The sequence below is a fragment of the Silene latifolia genome, chromosome 8 (assembly GCF_048544455.1).
Source record: "Silene latifolia isolate original U9 population chromosome 8, ASM4854445v1, whole genome shotgun sequence".
NCBI lineage: Eukaryota > Viridiplantae > Streptophyta > Magnoliopsida > Caryophyllales > Caryophyllaceae > Silene > Silene latifolia.
In genome coordinates, this window is record NC_133533.1 from 11807562 (window position 1) to 11830556 (window position 22995).

At 33.0% G+C, this 22995-nt stretch overlaps 2 protein-coding genes across 2 annotated transcripts; both read left to right on the forward strand.

Moving 5' to 3' along the window:
* The first annotated feature begins 10793 nt into the window (after positions 1-10793).
* On the forward strand, positions 10794-12038 carry LOC141594119 (uncharacterized). The gene is made up of 2 exons (XM_074414311.1): positions 10794-11171; positions 11259-12038. The coding sequence occupies exons 1-2, from the start codon at positions 10824-10826 to the stop codon at positions 11700-11702; spliced, it is 792 nt and encodes a 263-aa protein (XP_074270412.1). The 5' UTR covers positions 10794-10823; the 3' UTR covers positions 11703-12038.
* A 1972-nt stretch (positions 12039-14010) lies between these two features.
* Positions 14011-16118, forward strand: LOC141594120 (uncharacterized). The gene has a single exon (XM_074414312.1). The coding sequence runs from the start codon at positions 14429-14431 to the stop codon at positions 15815-15817; it is 1389 nt and encodes a 462-aa protein (XP_074270413.1). The 5' UTR covers positions 14011-14428; the 3' UTR covers positions 15818-16118.
* The last annotated feature ends 6877 nt before the right edge of the window (positions 16119-22995 follow it).

A 22995-nucleotide genomic window follows, 5' to 3' on the forward strand; every position in this document is an offset into this window, starting at 1 on the left:
AGTTGAAGCTACCTGCTTTCAAAACACCTCAAAAAAGTTAGACATAAATGTCTAATAAAAATTATAAAATCACAAAGTCAGCAACCTTGTTGTAATCCCGTACTTGAAATTCTAACTCCATCCATGGTTTCGAGTACCTAATTGGCGTTTCTTGGCTTAGCTGGAATTATTTTGGTGACCTAGAACTAGTAGAACTTACCACCCCTCTACTTGTAGGCTAACTTGTAGCCCTATGTAAAGGTATCAAGTGCTTCCCAAATCAGCCCATTACCAATATAAATCATGCTGAATAGGCCCACCTAGCTCGGCCTTGTTTATTTGTTTTGCGGTTATCCAATGGAAAAATTTATTACCACCTCCCAAACAAGGTCAATTGGATGGTCATGACCTCGTTCGGTCATTTTAATCCATAAGCAAAAAAATCAACTTTGTTCACATTTATAAATAGTTTTATAAATTAAGCTAAATTATTCGATATTAAAGTGCCATAGCTTTTCCATTTGAAATATACACAACGGCAAATATTACTCTGTATATTACAAATATTTAAGACATTCCAGGTTAATACAACATTGATAAACTTGTACTTTAAGGAACCACTCTTATGAAATCTTCATGAATTTATTTCATTTTAATTTTAAATCAAGACTCTTACGGAGTATTATTAATACTTTACAAATATTATATATATTTTTCTTTGTTTTTATTTATTTATTTTTTATCTATTTATTTTTTAAGTTATAGAATGCTACTTTATTTTTTGACTATATCACTAGTATAGATCCCGCGCATGCATGCGCGGTATATATAGAATCGTTACTTTTTAATATATTATTTATAGCTTTCTAATTGAGACGTTAATAATTTTTCATATTTCACCTTTGTTATAATATTAGAAAAAAATATTGAACTTGATGGAATACTAACAAAGCGAACTAACTGAAGTCATGAAATGTGTATTTAAATAAAAATATAATTTGTAATACAAAACTAACGATTTAAATTATAAATTTTCTTAAATGATTTTGATGAATTTTTTTTGTCATGAAACTAATAATATCACTTTATAATTTTTTATACGGATTAAGTACGTGTTAAGCATTCTCTATATATAATAATAGCACTAAAAAAAGATTTACGAATTTATAATTTTTATATTTATACCATTTTGTTTTGTTTTAATTTAGAGTGTATAAACGATTATTTAATGAAAATGTGATAATATTTTAATAAATGAAATATTTGTTTCCTTATTTTAGAGGAGGTTGCATTTGTGTAAAAAATAATAAAATAGTTATTTATGGTATAGAATAATTAGCATGTAAATATTGTGAAATAAAGTAGCTGGTATATTGGTTTATATTATATATATATCAAGTAAATTTATTATTTTAGTATGTGAAATACTTGGGCGGGAAAACTGAGCGGGAATATTTGGAGGAGTGTTATTCTTTTAGTATATAGGGGATTGCTCGTATCTAAATAAGAAAAATTCCTAAATATATGCGGACAGACACTCAACGTAAACTATAGTCAATCAAATGATTTTCAATAAATATTGTGTTGAAAAAAATGGTATTTTATAATAAAAAAATAATGACCATTTTACATTAAAAGGTGAATATACCAAAAAAATCATTAAAAAGTTATTACTTTAAAAAGTAATAATATTAAAAAAATATATGGGTGTGATTTTTATGTCATTGACCGCACGATCGTCCAATAGTGAAATTTGCGAATTATTTTTGATGAACGCAAGATTGCATGTCGATAATGAATATAGACGAGGTTTGAACTTGCAGTCAAGTGTACCCAAAGACAAGGCCCGATAATCTTACAATCACATTATAAAGAGAATCTGGATTGTTAACTCTATCTCTTTTAGACACCGTTCTTTTGTGCTGAATGGAGGTAAATTGAGTTGAAATGAACGAATTGAGCTGAATGAAGTTGAACTGAATTGAAATTTGCTGAGATGAATAGAGCTGAACTAAACTAAATAAAAGTTGAAATTAAACCGAAAAAACATGACTTTACTAGATCAAATAGTCGGAGTAGCTACTATATATTCACAAATTCTACCCCTTTAAGCGACTTTAGCATATGAGACATGGTTGCTATTACTGAAATTGCAATTATTGGAAACTAACCAATGGAAGACCATTCAAAGCCTTTTTGTTTTACTTAATTTCAGTTTAGTGCAATTAACTAAAATTATGCTCTTATAAATCCAACTTTGTTTTATTTAATTTAGTTTAGTTCATTTTTAATTCTACTATATTAATCAGTCCAATCCAAATTAACAAGACCTAAATAAGGGCACACATTAATTAATAATCTAAAAGTGATAAAATTAGTCAAAAAATGTTAAAAATTAATTAATATTTGAATCTCGTGAAAATATCTTAAGACACACGTAAAAAAAACTATAATATTAAACAATTTATACGGAGCAAGTTTTTTTTTTGCATGTTGTTAAAGAACGAATCGTTCAATCTTATTAAAGTAACAAAACTAAGTCAAGCTTCGAGATAATTCCCAAAGACCATATCTTGTTCATGTCAACCATTTTCTTATTTTTAATAGCACATGTTTTACCAAAATTTATGCTAATTGATGTACTCCCTCCATTCAACTCCACTTTACAAGTATTCTATTTCCGTCCATTCAACTCCACTTTACAGGTTTCCTTATTTGGACATGTAAAAGACCTTTCTATCCTTATTGAAAATCTATATTTACAAAAAATGTCATTCATACCCTACACAAATCCACCATAAAACTCACCTTTATATTTTTTTAATATCTTTAACCCCACCATTCCCTTTCCCTATGTACTTTTAGGGGCTGTTTGGTTCAAAGTGTGGGAATGGAATGGATTGGGATGAGAATCCAGGGTGGAATGGAGTTAGAATCCCATACCTTTTAACACTTGTTTGGTTCAATTTTGTAATGGATTGTAATTCAATCAACAGACGGAATGTAACTGGTCATAGACAATGAACTCTACTATTCAATCCTGCGAAAATAATTCAATCATGTGCATATTTCAATATTACTTATACAACAACACAATTTTTTAAGGCAATTGTCATACGAGTCGTCATACAACCCGTAAATATTGTTTAAAGCAATAGACACATGTATTATTGCAACGAATCATGTATACCTATGAACAATCACAAGCAAATTTTTTATAAAAGCAAAAAAAAATATTATGAAAGTAGAAGATGAAGACTTACGTAGAGTAGAACAACAGCAATTTGGGTTTTTTTTTTCTTTCTTAATTTTAGGTTTTGTATCCAGGGGGATTGGATTTAGAAACTTGGGGAAGGAGTAGAGTATGGGATTCCAAGGGATTGAGGTGGATTTAGAAACCCTTAGGTTTCTAAATCCATTCTAAAAGTGGTCAACCAAACACTTGAATCGGTGATATCCATTCAAATCCATTCCATACCCCCCAACCAAACATCCCCTTAATAGTTTTTTAATCCGTTTCTTAATACCCGCGCAAAAAACATAGTTGGAAAGTGGAGTTGAATGGAGGGAGTATGACACAAGATCATATATATGTCCATCCAATTACATATCCAAGACCTCTCTCTTAAAACGATAGTATTTATTTTACACTTGTATACATTAGACAATTTTAGTTTTTGGCCATTACGTTTTTGGTTAATCTACGATATCTCCTAATCTATTTTAAGTTTAAATCGAATATCCAGTTCAAAAAAATAATTTGTGTTGGTTAATAATGGGGGGAGGGAAGTGATATAAATCCTTTGGTCAGAAAACAAACACAATAAGTCTTGTTGAAGACGGGTCGGAGCAAGTGACGGGTAATGTCACTCACAAAACGGATAGGGGGATAAGGTGGGACACCCCCCATGTGCTTCCCTCTCTCCTCTATTTGGGTCATTTGTGAAAAGAAATAGTATCCGTCACTCCAAAGTGACGGATACGTACCGTCTTCAATAAGATTTTGTGAAACAAGAAATGCTGCCAAAAGCTAAAAGGTATCAAACCAAGGTAGCCACCAAATCCATTAATATTTCATTATTCCCATTAAATCCGGGCATGTGATATGGAATACTCGTACTTTCTAAGCAACCACATTTGTACATACACTATCGTCTTTTTTTTTTTTTTTTTTTTTTTTTACACCGTAATTTTTATGAAGTTGACGTGAGCTAGGTCACCATGAATCCCCTCGTGTAGTTTGTAGCTTACTATTACTCGTACTTATTAACAACGAGTCATTAGTGCGTTTCATAAAATTTGTGTTTAAAGAGAGTAACAGTTAACTCAAGTGAATAAGAGTCGATTCTTACCCGTGATACAGGTGCGTTTATTTGAATAAAAAAAATTGTGCTTAAACAAATTAAAGACATCACAAAAAATAAGAGTTCCTATTTTCATGGAAGTTTAGGGCAATAACTGAACGAAATGTTTCTTGGAAAGTTCTTATATGTATTTCATAACAGAAATTGAAGAACTACTCCCTATTTCGAACACTGGTCTAAATGTAGACATACATACATTAAAAAACATGTCTAAATTATTTTGAATTAAATAACCTTATACACTAGAAAAACACATACAGAGTATTAAAGTTAGACTGAAGCGTAAATTGAACTATATATGACTCCTAAAATGATATACCAGACACAATATTTTTTTTTAACTAATTCGTTACATTTTACTAAAATGCTAAATAAGCAAAAACTTAAACAACTAGATGAACAAAGTAATTAGTTCAATCTTTATCCTAAATGACTAGGAAATACATCATTAGTCTTTAAATCCCAAATGACTTTGCTCCCTCGAACAACAAATTAGTATGTAGGACTACAAATATATTAATGTCCTATCAACATAAACATAATTACGGGGTACAAATCAAATTCAAGATTAGTACCACCATATTCAAAGCAAAGAAGGTGATTAAAAACGTTTGACTGTTTATTTATTATTCCTAAAACAATCAAATTATTACAGTCCAAGTTTTGTTGTTGGAATGAGAATATGTTGGCTTGTTAATAAATTGTTGCCATACTATATTTGTTTACCTTTTTATTAAGATATTTTAATTAAAGGTAAACAAATGATTGAGACGGAAAAAGTACTAAATAGATTGCAGAATTTTTTTGTATTTCTATAATTGTATACAAAGAAATTTAGTTTTCAATTTGGATCGCAGATTAATTGGTTAAAATATGGACAAACTAAGATTTATAGGATTCAAACCCTTATAAATGTAGCTAGTACGACCCTGAGTTAATGTAGTCTTTATTAATGAAGTTAGAGTTTAGCACTCTCGTACAAATATGTGATTAACCTGTTATAGGTGATTTGCAGGCTAATAAACTAATACATATATTTTATATCTATTTAGTGTACGCTTGAAAGTAATAAAAAGAAATTCAAACAATGTGAAAAGTTTGTGGAATAAAGTGAATACGTTTGAATTTAGCCAATAACGACTTTTCTTTTATTTATTTGATTGGAGGGTCTAATTTTAATTATTTATTCTTACTTAGTATCTTTACAAATATGCATAAAGTTATTCCTTAAGTTAAGTTACTAAATTTTAATTTGTAAAAAAAGAAGTAATATTTTTAAATTTTAAAATATTGGAAAATTTTCAATTTTAGCAATATTATTATTTCCACATAGATAAGACCCTAAGAAATAAAGAGTTATGCATACTTACATAGGCACATATCTTTGTTTATATACTTAAAAAAGGTAACCTCCGCAACTTATAGTTAAAAAATTACTTATACATATATTCGCTTCATCCCTTAATCATGAGGTCAAGAGTTTGATCCTTACGTATGGGAATGAAGCAAATTTCTTGACCAGACTATCTCTTCGTAAGCGTATTATTCGTGGTGCAAAAATTGTTCAATAATATTGCCGATACCGGACACCAAAAAGAGCGAGAAAAAGGAACATACATCGGAGGTACTACCTCCAACCTTTTTGTTTTTGAGCATATATGTATATTTTTTGAGCTTATTACCTCAAACTTTATTTGTTTTTGAGCATATGTATATTCTTTTTGAGCTTATTAAAATTTATAAGTTAGATTTTAATTTTTTCCTTCAAAACTTACTAAATTTATATGTAATATTTTTGAGTTTTATTGTAATTTTTTAGAGTTTAATGTTTAAGTGAATAAACTCAGAAACTTTATAATAAAACTCATAATTTTTAAAACAAAACTCAATTTTTTTATTAAAATGCTCAAAAACTATTATTGGTGGTAATACATCAGATGTATAATCCACCTACTGAAAAAAAGCCCTTATACATACATGATATGATATTTTTTTTCCATTTAGCTCAATCTTATGTGAGTCCGTTTTTGAAATAATGCTCAAAAATAAAAGAATTGTCGTTTTGGGTCGGTTTTGAAAACAATTATCGAAATGGTGTCCACGTAGGCTCGGTTTTGACGAGCCTGTATGAGGCTTAAACACGCCATACGTATTGGCGTGTTTACTTCAAAGAACACGCCATATGTAATGGCGTGTTTAGGCAGTCCAAAAAACTAACCAAAGTCAGTAGCTGAAAAATATTAGCAAAGGAAACACGCCATTACGTATGGCGTGTCTTAAGAACAAAACACGCCATTACGTATGGCGTGTTTAAGCAGTTTTATTTTCCAGCCCAAGTCCAGTGGCTGTGTTTTTGGAAAGAAAGAGAACCCGCCATTACGTATGGCGTGTCTTATAGAAGAAACACGCCAATACGTATGGCGTGTTTGCTGAGATTCTTTTTTTTTTAACAACTTTGTTTTTCCCGTCACTTTCTACCACAAAACACACACCATTCACCATCTCCGTCTCTCAAACTCCTCAAGTGCGATACAACAAACCTCACTCCCCTTCTTATTTCTTCACCTCACACTCATCTCCGGCGAATCTCCGGCGTATCTCCGGCATTATATTGGGTTTTGCTATTCAAATTATACATTCTACCTAATTAGCAAGGTAATTTAATTCTTTTAACTTATTTAATTTCATCTTTTGAATGTAGATTTTGCTTATTTTGTCTTCATTGTTGGTAATTATGTTGTTTTGTGCCTAGATCTACAACTTATATGTGTTAATTTAAGGTTGTTTAAAAAAAGCCCCAAATTTTCGAAACCCTAATTAGGTAGAATGAACGAACGATTTCTGATTTTTAATTGTTGTTTAGGTATGTATTTTAGGGAAATTAGGTTATTGGTAGTTGATTTATACTAAATTTGTTCAATTTTTTTTTATAGAATGGAAATTTGTGATTTTCCTCTTATTTGTTATTGGGATGGAGAAGTGTTGGAGCAAAATGGATGTGTAACCTATAGAGGAGGGAATCAATGTTTTATTCTAGCTAGTACAAAGATGACATATCTTGAATTAGTTGAAGAGATTTATAAGGGAATCGGTGTTCAAAGTTTGGGTACTCAATTGAAGGTAATGATGAAATTTCCGAGTGCCGGGTGTTTCAAAATTGTTCCCCTTAATAATGAGGGAGCCTTTAAAGCGTTATGGGCAAGTATTCGTCATTCACATGCTCCTTCAATGGACATATTTGTAGAAGTTTCTACTAGTCAAATTGTCATTCCTACACCAAGTATTAGGCTAGATGATGTTGCTCAATTTGTTTCACTTGAAACAAATTACGTAAATGAAGGGGAATTTTATGGTAACTTACAAGGTGATGAGATTGATGAGGAATTGGCAATACTTGATGAGAATTTGTTGGCAAATGAAGAAGATGGTGATGATGATCTTGTCTTTGCTAGTGCTCCCATCGTTGAGTTTAATAAGATTGATCAATTAGATGAGGATGAATTGAATAGCCGGAAAACTTGGGAAAATATGGTAAGATATGAACATGGGAAAGAGTTTGCGGTTGGACAAGTGTTCCCAAACAAAGCTTCACTTAGCGATGAGGTGACATCATATTGTGTTAAAGCAAATCAATTTTTCAAAGTTGCCGAATCAAAGCCTAATACTATTACCTTCAAATGTGGCCGGATTCCTACACCATGTAATTGGCGGTTAAGGGCTACACAAAAAGACTTTCATTCTGAAGTTTTTACCATTGTGACATACAAAGGTCCTCATGATGAGTCTTGTGTTTGTGACATGGTACCTCAAGACCACATGAATTTGAAACGAGCATTCATAAGTCATGAGATTCGTAACCTTGTTGAGGGAGATTGGGGATATAAAGTAAACTCTGTTGTTACTTATATTTTAGATAAGTATGGTTACACAATTTCATACACCAAAGCTTGGAATGCAAAACAAAGAGCAATTGAGGAAATATTTGGAGATTGGGATAAATCATATGAGTTGCTACCTCGTTTCATGCAAGGCTTAAAAGAATCTAATCCTGGCACTATTGTTCAATTTTATACAACACCAACAACTAACCCAAATGTGCAAAAATTCAAGCGTGTTTTTTGGGCATTTAAACCATGTATTGATGGCTTTGAACATTGTCGGCCAGTTTTAAGCATTGATGGAACCCACTTATATGGAAAGTTCAAGGGAACAATTTTGACAAATATGTCAATTGATGCTAATAATCAAATTTTCCCGGTTGCTTTTGCTATTGTTGAAGCCGAAAATACCGATAGTTGGCCTTGGTTTATGTCATGCATAAGAGTATTTGTTACCAAAAGAAGTGGGTTGTGTGTCATTTCCGATAGACACAAAGGGATTATGAAAGCAATGAGTGAAGTTGGTAGTGGGTGGGAGGAGCCGTATGCCTATCATAGGGTTTGCATTCGTCATTTGGCTTCAAATGTTAATACAAGATTTAGAAATACTGCAGTTAAAGAAATGTTTGGGTCAACGGCAATGCAATTACAAAACAAGAAGTTTGACATAGGATTTCGTCGCCTAGGTGAGTTGAATAGAGAGGCACAACAATATGTTGTTGAAATTGGAATAGAGAAGTGGTCAATTTGCCATGATGGTGGACATAGATATGGAATATTGACTACTAATTTGGCGGAGGCATTTAATAATGTTCTTAAAGGAGCACGTTTTCTACCCGTAACGGCACTCATAAAGTGTGTATTTTTTAGAGTCAATGCATACTTTGTTGAGCGACGTGAGTTTGCAAGGAAACGGTTGATGAAGGGGCTTCATTATAGTCCGAAGATTACAACCTTGTTGGAGGAAAATTGCCAAAAAGGAGCATACCATAAGGTTGTGGCTTTTGACCATGTCGGAGGGGTGTACCAAGTCACAACACGTAGAGGTTCTCGACCCATGTCACATGGTAACCATTTGCACACCGTTGATTTATCCAAGAGGACATGTACTTGTAACAAGTTCCAAACATACAAGTATCCATGTTCACATGTGTATGCCGTTTGTAAAAAGAAGGGTTTAAATGCTACTCAATTTGTGGACATCGCCTATTCTACCGGAGAACACTTAGCTTCATATGCTTCTAAATTTCACCCTTTGAAAGATGAGGCTTATTGGGGTCCTTACAATGGGCCTAAAATAGTGTGCGATGAGCAAAATAAACGGGAAAAAGGAAGACGGAAGAATAAAAGATTTCTTAATGAAATGGATGAGAAGAGTAAGAACAAGGTCACATGTAGTTTGTGTCGTGGTTTAGGCCACAATAAAAAAACATGTACTTTGAGAGTTAACAATTCACAAGGGTATTCTACTACTTACACTTGTCTTTAATTTTTTTTATCGCCATAATTTTTTTAATTATTGGAACATTTATTTTCATGCTAATCTAATAATCTTCTTTTAAATGTGTAGGAATAATGGAACAACATCAACAACAAGGCCCGGTGAACCCGGAACTTCTCACACAACAAGAGGTACACCGGAGCAAGGCAATATTGGAAGGGCGGGACGTTGGTTCCCTTCGATGTAGGTCACACTTAGTTTCGCACAAGGGGTTTTTGGTAAGTGATCAAGTAGTTGATTTCATTAGGGACACTCAGTTTTTTTTTATTCATAGGTTAGTGGGGTTGAAGTTTAATGTGGAATTAATAAGTGCTTTGGTTGAGCGATGGAGGCCGGAAACCCATTCATTTCACTTGACTATTGGCGAGGCTACTGTGACCTTGCAGGATGTTCAAGTGTTGTTAGGGCTACGGATTAGAGGGGATATTATTAGTGGACCAACCGCTTATAATTGGCCCTTGTTAATAACTGAACTCTTAGGCAAAACACCGAGTAGTGCTGACCTTAAGGGGGCTTCTTTGAGGATTGGTTGGTTGTTAGAACAATTTAGTGGTCTTCCTGAAGATGCAAATGAAGATGTTCTACATCAATATGTGAGGGCATATTTGCTTATCTTAATGGCAACTATTATGTTTCCGGATAAGAGTGGTAATGACATACAAGTTATTTATTTGCCTTTGTTGAGGGATTTGAGTAACTTAGATAACTACTCTTGGGGAAGTGCCGTACTTGCTACTTTATATCGCAATTTATGTAGAGCAAGCAACGTAAAGTCCAAAGACATTGGAGGTCCCCTTGTTCTATTGCAATTGTGGGCATGGGAGAGGATTAGTATTGGTCGACCTACACTCACGAGTCCCGTTAATGCTACCCATCATGGACCGAACCCATTAGGTTCACAACATCAAATCAGGATTGACTCATTGGGTCGTAGGTGGGCAAGTGTGATTCGTAAGAGGCCGGAAGGGGTGACCACACTAATTGGGTATAGGGATGCTTTTGATTCAATGCGACATGATCGGTTTACATGGCAACCTTACACCCGACGATTTTGTCTTTTTTGCCCCGTTTTGTTATGATGACTCCGACGATTGGACAGTGATGGCCCCTATGATTTGTTTCGACATTGTTGAGTGGCATTTTCCAAATAGGGTAGCTCGTCAATTTGGGTGGAAACAAATTATCCCATTAAACTCTGATACCGAACCAAAATTGCACAAAGTAGACAAAAGGGGTGCCTCTTCACGGAATTGGATGGAAAAACATCAACCCTACATATCAAATTGGGTTAGGAGGGGTGATTTTCGGTTCCGTGGTGAAGAGGATGATATTGAAATGAACTACTACGACCCTTACATGGTTTGGTACCGGGATCGCACTATTCTTCGCTTGAACCCTTTTCCCCCACAAGCTACTTATCAAGCACCCTTTGGAGCCACAGAATATCTTGTAAGTACACTTTAATATACTTGTCTTAAAATTCTTAACCAATATATCATAAAATGTGATTAGCTTATACTACTTATTTTGTTTTAGGCGCAAGGTTTCGTCAATGTCCATAATACATGTGATACGGAGCTTCGACAAATGCCTCTTGAGGTGCCTCCACATTTCCGGACAATGGTTTCACACCTACGGGACTACTCCTCTCAATCGCTTGAACATGTAGGCTATTCCCATCTCCTTCAACCAACCGTAGAACCAAGGCAAGAAAGTTCACCAATGGTTCAAGAGTCCCTCAACTCAATGAATGTGGATGACGATGCACCATTGGTTCAATACACAAGGAGGGGTAGACGCTCTAAGTCATCCATGCCGGCTAGACACTCTATGTCTTCCATGCCTTCCATGTCTTCAATGTCGGCCATGTCTTCAATGCCTTCCATGTCTTCAATGTCACCCGTCAATGAAGAAGGTACCCCGGAGCCTAAGAAAGGGTTTTGGAATCGCCTTCGAGGAAAAAGCAAGAAGAAGACTTGAGGACTTGATGTAATAGTTAGAAGATTAATGGTTTGTTTGACATTTTAGATGGTTAATTTGTTTGACATTTTAGTTGTAAAACTTAGAATTTAATCCCCTTGTGCGAAACTTATGTGTTGTGTAAACTCGGTTTTTATTTATAATAGGCAATGGTTTGTGTTGTCCTTTGCATTGTTGAGCATTGTTGAGTTTGGTTTTCTGTTTTGGCAAAGGAAAGATACGAGAACGAAGGGAATTTGTGCAGCAATGAAAAAAAAAAAAAAAAACTGGCTAAACACGCCATACGCTATGGCGTGTTTCAAGAGGAAGACACGCCATTACGTATGGCGTGTTTAGTTTTTGGCAATTTGATCAGTCACTGGAAAGGGGCTGGAAAATAAAGCTGCTTAAACACGCCATACGTAATGGCGTGTTTTGTTCTTAAGACACGCCATACGTAATGGCGTGTTTCCTATGCTAATATTTTTCAGTTACTGACTTTCGTTAGTTTTTTGGACTGCCTAAACACGCCATTACGTATGACGTGTTCATTGAAGTAAACACGCCAATATGTATGGCGTGTTTAAGCCTCATACAGGCTCGTCAAAACCGAGCCTACGTGGACACCATTTCGATAATTGTTTTCAAAACCGACCCAAAACGACAATTCTTTTATTTTTGAGCATTATTTCAAAAACGGACTCATCTTATGTACTAATAATTGATTTTAGCTCTACAATCTCCCAAGATAATAATAGGGACAATTGTAGTTCTAATGTTCCAATGTCTCAAGTTAAATGGTCTAAACTATTCAATATCTTATCTTAACCACTAGCTACATGCCTACATACTATCCATTGATTAAACTTTCACAACATACACATGTATACATCATCTATTGGTAACTATGACTACTCTTATTATTCAACATCTTAATTATGATTTCTATTATTCTATGGTGACTTTTCCTCACCTCTATCACTTTTAGGTGAGGATAGTTTACCCAAATACATTATATAAACTTATGCCATATATGTTTGTTGAATGCCCAAATTATTTCCTTTATTTATATCACATTTTATAATATATAAATTGACAAATTTACCCCTTCATATATTCTAAAGTGTGTGTATCTTTTTCTCACTAATGTTACACTTTTTTGGACAATTCTTAATGTTTAAATTGTAAATTGTTAATAGACAAATAGTACATCATTTTCATATATTTCTTGCTTTCACTCCACAAACTAGTTCGCCGACCTACCCCATCCCCTGCTCTCTTGTTAGTGTTTGACCCGTCTCCACCAATACCTCTTCTACTCCATCTTATGATCTTATCTATAATCCACATTTTTTTTAAATTAATTTTCTTATACTAATGGTGGGAAAATAAGTTTGCGTCATGTTGTTAAGTAAATCTTAAGTTGGTTACCATATCGTATTTTCGCTTCAATTATTTTTTATCTATTATGAGGAATATTTTAACTAAATAAATAAGTGAAACAAAAAGAATAATTTGTTACTCGGTATTTTTCTCGTGCTTATAATTTTCTCTTTATGTGACTTTGATGGTCCACTTTGACCAATAAATGAAATGTACAAAAATGTCATGTTTTTCTTAATAAAAGTAATTATTGTCATAAGTATAATTAGATGTAATTATTGTATTATATGAAAACAAATTTTCCACATTTAATTATCAAACTTTGAAATAACATATATGAGATGGATCGTGGACGAAAATATTAAAGAATAAAAAACCGAGTAGAAAATAATGTTTTGAAATAACCAGTAGGTCTTACTTAATACTGACATATCTGTTATATTTATAAATTTAATCCGTATAGTTCACATGCATGGTCAGAACATGAATAATTATTTTTGACAATTTGTAAACAACTTTTCTTGTTAAATGGTACTCCCTCCGTCTCAATCATTTGTTATCTATTGTATTTAGCACAAAGACCAAGGAAATGCAAGTGGATGTCTAATAAAGTAATACAGTATAACATTATTATTTCATCCACTTGCACAATACCTTTTACATATAAAACTTACTAAAAGTGGAAATAGATAACAATTCACTGATACACCTCAAAATGAAAATAGATAACAAATGACCGGGACGGAGGGAGTATATATTTAACCCGTTTCTTATTTAAAATGAATATACCAATGCCATTCTATCACTAATCAAGAATCTTAAACATGGTATTTACCCCACTTAAAAAAGAAAAAACGTAATCAACCTAGCTAATTGTACCAAATTAAACTTCATTTCACTAATGACATCTCAAAAACACACACACAAACACACACCTTTATTTCACTAGTAAAGGCACCCATATTAAATACCCCTTTCCTCTTTTTACACAAAATTTCCTCCTTTTTGGTTCCTTCACTTCTTCTCCTTCCTTCATTGTTCCCCTCCAAAAACAAAAACCCTAGTTATGGTAGCTCAGCTAGATAGAGCTCAAAATACCGTCTCCCTCACCCATCCAATCTTCCTTTTTACCTAAAAAAACCCACCCTTTTTCCTTCTTATCATCAATAGTTTTACATCTTTACATTATATTCTAGCCTTTTCATTAACTTTTTTACACTTAGATAAAGTTATTATTTTTGTAGAAGAAATAAAGAAAGACAAGCAAAAGATTTACCTTCTTCATTGCATATCCTACCTTTTCAGATCTCTTTAGATCTCTTTTTCCTTTTCCATTTTCTACTACTTTTTGTAGTAAGCCAAATATGGAATCTGGTAATAGTAGTAGCATGCAGTCTTCTAGTGGAGGCGGAGGCGGAGCCGGAGCCGGTATTGGTATCGGTAGTGGTGGCGGTGGCGGTGACGATCAAGAATATGAATCAAGTGTAGGGAATAGTAGTAATTATTTTTTCAATACTTCAACTACTACTCCACCACCACCACCACAATTACAACAATATAATTCATCTATGCAGCAACAACAACAACAACAACATTTCTTGTTTTCCAACAACCTACCACCTTCATCACAATTAAATAATAATAATTTTCTTGACTCTTTTGGTGGTGATCAATCTAATTTTCAAAACATTATGTTTTGGCAACAACAACCACCACCACAACAACAACAACAACAACTTCAGCAGCAGCAACAACAACAACATACTACAACGACAACGACGACAACAACAAATCATCCTTTGCCACCGAGTACAAGTTCCGGAAAGGGAACCGGATCATCCGGTCCGGGTCAGAAAAACCCAAGAAAAAGAACCCGAGCATCAAGACGAGCGCCGACAACGGTTCTAACCACCGACACAACCAACTTCCGAGCCATGGTTCAAGAATTCACCGGCATTCCTTCCTCTCCATTTTCCGCTGCGGCTTCACCTTTTTTATCCCGTCGGCTTACTGACCTTTTCACCGGTTCAGCACCCGCTGGACCGTTACGTCCAGCGGGTTTATCCAGCGGTAGTCATTTGGAGAGATTACTAGCTGGGTATAGTAATAATACTAGTAGTAATAATCCAAATTTCCCATTTCGCCCTTCGGCTCATAAACCGTTAATTAATACTAGTAATCTCGGTATTACCCCTCCAACACATGATCAACAAAGTAATCTGCCATTCCAGTCACTTCTACAAACAGGGGCAATTTCGTCAACTCCGTCATCATTACTACTACCGTCTGGTAGTAGTAGTAATAATAACGCGACATTGAGATACAATTCACCAGGAGGATTGTTGTCAGGAGGAAGTGGACTATCAGTAGGGGCCCACTTTCAAGAACTAAGTGGGATTCTTGGTAATCATCACCAAATGTTCTTGTCCTCCACTGATACTAATACAAATCTACCCGGTGGAGGCGGCAGCGAGAACGTGAATATAAACGCGTTCTCGCTGCCGTCCCACATGGGTGGGGGTGGAGAAGAGGGTAGTGGTTGGCGAACCGGACCGAGTAATGATGAAATTAATAATGTGGGTAATGATGGTAATAATAATGATACTAGTAATCAGCAAATGGAGGGGACAATTAGTGGAAGTGGGACTAGTAATTACGATCATCGTAATCATAATCATAATGTTAGTAATTCCAATGCTAATGCTGGTTCTTCTACTGGTGCTCAAGGTACGTTGGGCAATTTTCTTGATTAATTATTATATACTTAGTCCCCTTAATTGTTTATTATTTTAATTTAGTGGATTATTGTTCTTGTATGGTACATTATTAGTTTAGTTAAATTAGGATTAGTTTATATATTCTAGAAATACAAATGATTATGGAATTTGAGATTATTGGAGGGATCATAATACTTGTAATCATAGTACTAGATTAATGTATGTTCAATGTTGCATATCATGATGATATCAATCACATTATTATTACACTCCAATCATTTTTCATTTCCAATGTTTTTAATCATAATATTAATCTGTATTGGAAACTGTGCTCTTCTGTTGGTTCATTTGTTTATCTTTAATTAAAACTATATAGAACAGAGGAATACCGAGTACATTTTTTTAATGAAAATACCGACGGTCACACGATTATTGTTTAAATATCTTGTGTGTTATGAATAATGAATGGTTAGCTAACTAAATCACTAGTACAAAGTTGTAATTTGTGGCTAAGCATGTTCCAAATCATCTAATAATTAATTAGTACATTAACATTGTTATTATTGCCAATCAACATAGTCGGTGATTTTGTGGCATTTAAATATTAGATTCGATTCTGTACTGTCCCTAATTTGAACGGCCTTTATCTACTTATATTAGTAAAGAATAAACGATTTTACAAGAGACTAACTAATATGTTTGGGTGTAAATTTTACCGTGTTGTTATTTGTCGTTTTGAATATGAATCGATGATTAAAAATTTAGGAACAATGGAGTATGGAGGAGTAGAACGTACGTACTGTATGCTTAGTATGGATTTGGGGTCCAAATTTTATGTGTGATGTAGTCCGTAAATAGAGAGAGGAATGGTAGAGATTGTGTGAAATGCATGCAAATTTTGTAGATTGCCATTTTTTTGTAAGCTTTTTCTCTAATTATTACTCCGTAATATTGATTGTTGGGGATTGTTTTGTGAATTTGCTAATTAATTTGGTGCATTATTTATAAATAGACTAAAGCTAGGCTTGAGCATCTTTTTCTCATTGGTGAGAACTCGCTATCATTACCTTAAAAGCGTGTGAGAATTTCACGGATTTATGTGTAATAGTATGCAGACCACGTAAATTGAGTTGGTTGATACATTATGATATATATAATTTGACTCATTGGGTGTGTTTTGACCTGGTTGTAGTAATTTTTAACAAAATTTCAGTCGGTTTTTCTTACAACAAATTAATACGGAGTAGTATTCACTAATATTTCCTTAAAATGGACAAGCAAATTTGTAATATTGTTTTGGTGTTCATGATCTTCATTATTTCATCTTGGTGATTTGTTCTATATTCATGCACCTAGTGATAATCATGTTAATGTTGATGGTATTATTTGCCTAAGTAGTGTTTATTGTGTGTTGAAAATAATTAGAAGGCCTCTTTATACACCATAGTCTACATACATGACTAAATGCCACATACAACAATTGTAGTATAGGGTATATTTAAAGTATTTAGTGAAACAAGATTCATGTAAGATTTTTTTTTTTTTTTTTTTTTTTTTTTTTTTATGATTGGATTATTTTGGGTGTAAATTAAGTCACAAGAGCGATATTAATGCTGATGGGGTGGTTTAAACCAAGGTCATGAGTACCATTGTTCATGACTTTACCAACTAGGCTAGTTGACATCTGCATATAAGATTGGATTTGGCTCTGTTTGGCAACGCAAATAAGGTACCTTATTTGACCAAAGTAGCTTAGTTGACCAAAGTTTTAGCTACCTTATTTGTTTGGTGTGTGTTTGGCAAGTAGTTTATTTGTAAATAAGTTAGTTGAAATGAAAAGCTACCTAGAGTAGCATTTGGGAAATAAGCTACGTGTGTTTATTTTGTTTTACTTTTGCGCCTCTTCAATTTATAATATTAAATACTTATTATGTCTTTTTATTGTCATTTTGCTAAAAACCAGCTACATTTTCAGCTGCTAATTTGTCAAACATTTTTTGTATAATGAGCTATTTTATCAGCTTCTAATTTCTAATTACCTTATAAGCTACATTTTCAGATTTCAATTAGCTTTTCAAGTTTCAGTTAACTTTTCAGCTAGTTTTGCCAAACATAGCTTTATAAAAACCCATTTTAAAACTATCACCCGGAATAAACTAGTTGTTGTAGGCACAGAAGTTAATATTCGTATATATTATGATTACCTTGCATTGGTTTATTATGATTTATTATATAGGATATATGAAACCAACCTATTTTACTTAAATATTTTGCAAATAATTACTCCGTATTTAATTTGATTTTCAAAAATAATCATCTAATGATACCCGTTAGCATGTGTGATAATTTTTCCCTCTATAATTCTTAACCATGTTTTGAAAATCATTCACTTCCCAATTTGTTTGCATAATCTAGGAAGAAAAAAACAAGTTTTTGTATATATTTTGATATACGTAATAGTAACAATTTATCTCGTTATAAAAGTTATTAATAGCTATTAGTACTAATTCTAGGTGCATATCACCCCTTCATTGTAACTTACGGAGTACAATATAAGCAAGACTAACTGTATTTACAATTTTACATGATTTATCACTTTAATATTATGCATGCATTGTTCAAGACGACATTTTAGCCATATTTAATTTTTTCGAGTACATTTCTTTATTAACAAATTCGAATATTTCAGTATCATCGTACATTTTATTCTCCTAATTACGCATTATGTAATTTTTACCGCTACTCCGTATATAAGTAGGATTTTTATTCTTATGATATATTATTTGGAATATAAATTTTGGACATATCACTATATGTCCGAGATATGGGTGATAACAAGACAAGATAATTCATGAGCAACTTGAGCTCGGTTCGGGCTCAAACACAGCTCAAGAGCTTAACGAGTCAAGCCGAGCAAACGTTGGCTCGACTCGAAAAGCTCGCGAGTGACTGGAATTTGTGTGATTAGATAAGATATTGCTTATATTTTATCAAGATAATATATTTGTATCATACATATATAACAAATGTCTCATTAATTTTCCAAATATTATTTGTATTTATAACCTTGAAGCCTTGTCATTGAAAATATCAAACGAAAAAAAAAGGAAAATTCAACAATTATAAATGGGCACGAGTTGAGCTTGATATTGGCTCGAGCTCGCGTTAAAGCTCATAAGCTTTTCGATTAGCACAATTTTTTAAAGCTCGGGTAAGCTTGAAATCGGCTCGAGGTCGAGTTTTGCTTTATGAGCACAAGTCGAGCAAGACCAAGCTTGAGCTTGGCTCGTTATCATCCCTAATCGGACTATCTTAATTATATCTAGTGTTTGTTCAAGTACGAGTTTTATTGAATTTATTCTTATATTATCTAAAATATAAACACAACATCTCATTGAAGACGGTGATATCCGTCACAAGCTTGTGACGGATACCATTTCCTCTCACAAAATACCCATGAGAGGTGAGTGGGGAGCACATGGGGGTGCCCCACCTTGTCCCCTCTCCCTTTTTGTGAGAGGTCTTCAGCTTGTGACGGGCTAATCCCGTCACAAGCAAGACGCTTTGAAATATAAATGTTGAACAGATTACCATGTCCAAGAGTAATAATATATACATGCATCATTTAATTTCTCAATACAATTATGAGAACATAATCATATAGACATGGAATTATTTTTATTTTTTCTTCTCATTCCGTACAAGTAGAATGATGAACATTACTACAGTTGACAGACGACAAGAAAAGCCAAGGATATAAGAGCAGTCAGAATTAAATTGGGTATCTAATTGAAGAAGATTATGTAGATTGTACGTAGCAGGTTGGATGTATGATTGACCAGAGAATATTATTATTCAAAGTCTATGTTCTCTAACCACATGTTTCAGAATTCAGACTGCACTACTCTTTGCAGCAGACTGCTAATTGAGTATTTTCCCAGATCTAACCACTAAATTCTTTTGTTTTTACTGTCACTATTTTGCTTTGACCATCTTTATTACACTTATGAACCCTCATTTCACTTTATAACCATTTTTAGAATTTGTTATTTAATGAAGTGTAAAAATTTGTGTAATGACATTGTATGTGTTTTTTCACAAATTCTTGTTTGTGACGGCATCTATCCGTCACAAACAAGAGACGGATACCATTTTACCTCACAAAATACCCACTTTTTCTCTCTCTGCATCACTATTTATGTGGTTCCCTTTCTCCACTAACCCATTTTGTTACCATTTTATCTCACAAAATATCCGTCACAAATGGTAACCTGTCACAAGGGAGACCAATTGGTGTTTTTTAAGGGGAATTGTCACGACGAACCGATTGATAGGTTGCCAGTAAGAATAGGTGATGAACCCATATAATAGTGCGAGCATTTTTAAATGAAAATCTAAATTAAATGGTGTTAAACCTTTTATTCACAATGTAATTTTCGGAATTTTTAGTTACAATTTCCGAAACTTTTTTAATATACCTTATATTATTATTATTAGTTCGACACCCTTAAAAATTTTCTCCCCCCTTATGTTTGATTTCTGGCTCCGCCACGGCTAGACCTGTCAAACGGGTCAGGGGGGTCGGGTCATACTGGTCGGGTCAGAATACGGGTCGGGTTATACTGGTCACGGGTCGGGTTAGGGTCAGAATACGGGTCAAGAAATAATTTCTAACGTCTTTTTTAAACGATTTTTTAAATTAAAAAAATATTTTTTAAAAATGTAAATCATATTTAAAATTAATATTTTAATCATATTCAACGTTTACATTAATTATATTGACATAATGATTAAAATAAAGTTTTTTTAATAATTATTTTATTATTAAATATTATAAAAGTTATATAAAATTAACTTTTTAGTTGTTTTTGTAATTTTAAGTGATAAAAAAAATATTTTTTTAACTATTTTTTCAAATATCATATATAAATATTAATATTTTAATAAAAATTTTGATTTACCTTTGACCCAACGAGTCGACCCGTTCGGGTCGGGTCTCGACCCTAAAATAACGGGTCATTTCGGGTTCGGGTCAAACAGGTCGCGGGTCGAAAAAATCGGGTCTGTAACCCTAAAAACGGGTCGGGTAGATCGGGTTTTCGGGTCGGGTCGAGTTTTGACAGGTCTAGCCACTGCCTTTTGGGTTATCAAGTTATGTAATATTGGGAACATAATTGGCATAAAAATGTAACTTAATAATTTGCATGAAGGTTAGTCTTTGTAAAATTGTTTGACAAGTATTTATATTTGCATGGTAGATTTTTGAATTCATATTTTATGAGTTTATAAATGTAATTATTTTGCATGAAGTTCTCTAAACATCAATTTTTTTATTAGTTTTATTTTTACTTGTGAAAGTGTTGTATCCGGTTGACTTCGATGGTAAACTTTGACAATTAATTTCACCAATTAAATATAGATTTTTTTTTTAAACTCTTTAATTTAGGGTATTTTGTGAATAACTACTTTTTTTAAATGCTTTCTACCATCTTAATACCTTTTATGTCTTCTTTTTGTAAAAGACTTCTAAAAATCCACTACTGGCGAAAAAAGTCAACTTTTCAACATTGACTTGTTCTTTTCTCTTTTTTTTTTTCACACAGATAATCCAGATTTCTTCCTTTGTTCACCCAACATGATCTGAAAAGGCTCATCTCCATACTCAACGTCCTATCAAAAGTCTTTGCTAAACAATACGAACACATCAACCACTTCAATTTCCCTCTTCATCATCTTCGTCGTCACCTTTACTACCACCAATGTTACCTTCACCTCTGCCCTTACATTTCGACAACCTTATAGACTACTCATAATTCATCAACCTAATGTCCATCTCATACTCTCAGTTATATAAAAGTACCGTCTTTCTCTCTTCATGGCGAAGATGGTGGGTATAAGAAAATTAAAGAGATGGCAGACAAGTGATGCTAAGAGTGAACCATGATTATTTTTGAATAGTTAGCACTAGGCATTGATTTTGCCCATAATAGATCATAATTGTTGAAGAAGAATTTACCATGTTCAGATAAATGCCAATGGTGATTTTGTTTAGATGAGTTAGGATTTTGATTCAGGTAAGTGATAGACAAATTGAGATGATTAATGTTAGGTTTAATCAATCTTTAGCGTCGATTATTTGGGTTATGAAGTAAAGAGTTAGATTTAACATGAAAATGTTAAGTTAATTTACTTTTTTCACTGAAAGTGAATTTTTGGTAATATATTGTCAAAAGAAGAAATAATGGGTAGCTTACTGGAACGGTAAAAAAAATAGGTAGTTGCTCACAAATAACCAAAAACCCAATAAATATACGTGAATATACATACGTTATCAAATTTTCATATTTAATCAATCAGAACAACTTTTTTCATATTATACTTTTTAAATAAAATTATAACCACGATATGAGGTGAGAAAATAACGATCAATGTCTACTACTCGAAATTAAAGGACACAATGATTATATGAATGAAATTGAAGATGCCACTAATATGATACGCTTAAACTCATTTAAAAGTTCAAATAGACACTTCTTTCGTCTCATTCATTTCTCTATGTTTAATTAAAATGTTTTTCATTACAAATAAAACAATAAACAAATGAATTCATCAAATGAATTAGATGAAGAGAATATTAGATAATACTATGTTGCTAACTTGTTTGTTAAATCAACAAAAAAAACGTGCTATTTAATTAGTTGAAATACGAGTACGAGTCTAATGCATAGATTGATGGCAATCAAGGGATGATTGTATGTGATAATATCAGAATAATATGCAAGAAATTGTCATATTGTAGTGCTTTAATAAGTCGGTAGTAGTTGTCCGATCCAATGACCTACCTAAGCAATTACGCAATATTAAACCCGTAATTGGGTGTCATTAATTTAATAATTATTGTTATAATATAGAGGCATGTATTTGTCAAAACTATAATGATTTTGAAAACTTGTCGGCATATGATTTACTATCAACATTTAACCATTATTAAGAGTATACAAATGAAAATGTAGTCCATAACATGATCAACACATTTACCTGCTTAATTTGACTATAATGGTTTACTTCGTAAGTTTTAGGTCTAGAAAAGAGTTGACCTGGAAAGGTGAAATATAAATAGAGGATAACTTTAGAATTTACTTTCACAAATTCCTTTATGTGATGCATTATAAACTTGTAATAGAAGAAATATGAATATTTTATGATAAAGAAGT

Coding starts and splice junctions, on each gene's coding strand:
- LOC141594119 (XM_074414311.1), top strand. CDS start 10,824: ATGGCCCCTATGATTTGTTTCGACATTGTTGAGTGGCATTTTCCAAAT. Junction 11,172..11,258: donor TTGGAGCCACAGAATATCTT/GTAAGTACACTT, acceptor ATTTTGTTTTAG/GCGCAAGGTTTCGTCAATGT.
- LOC141594120 (XM_074414312.1), top strand. CDS start 14,429: ATGGAATCTGGTAATAGTAGTAGCATGCAGTCTTCTAGTGGAGGCGGA.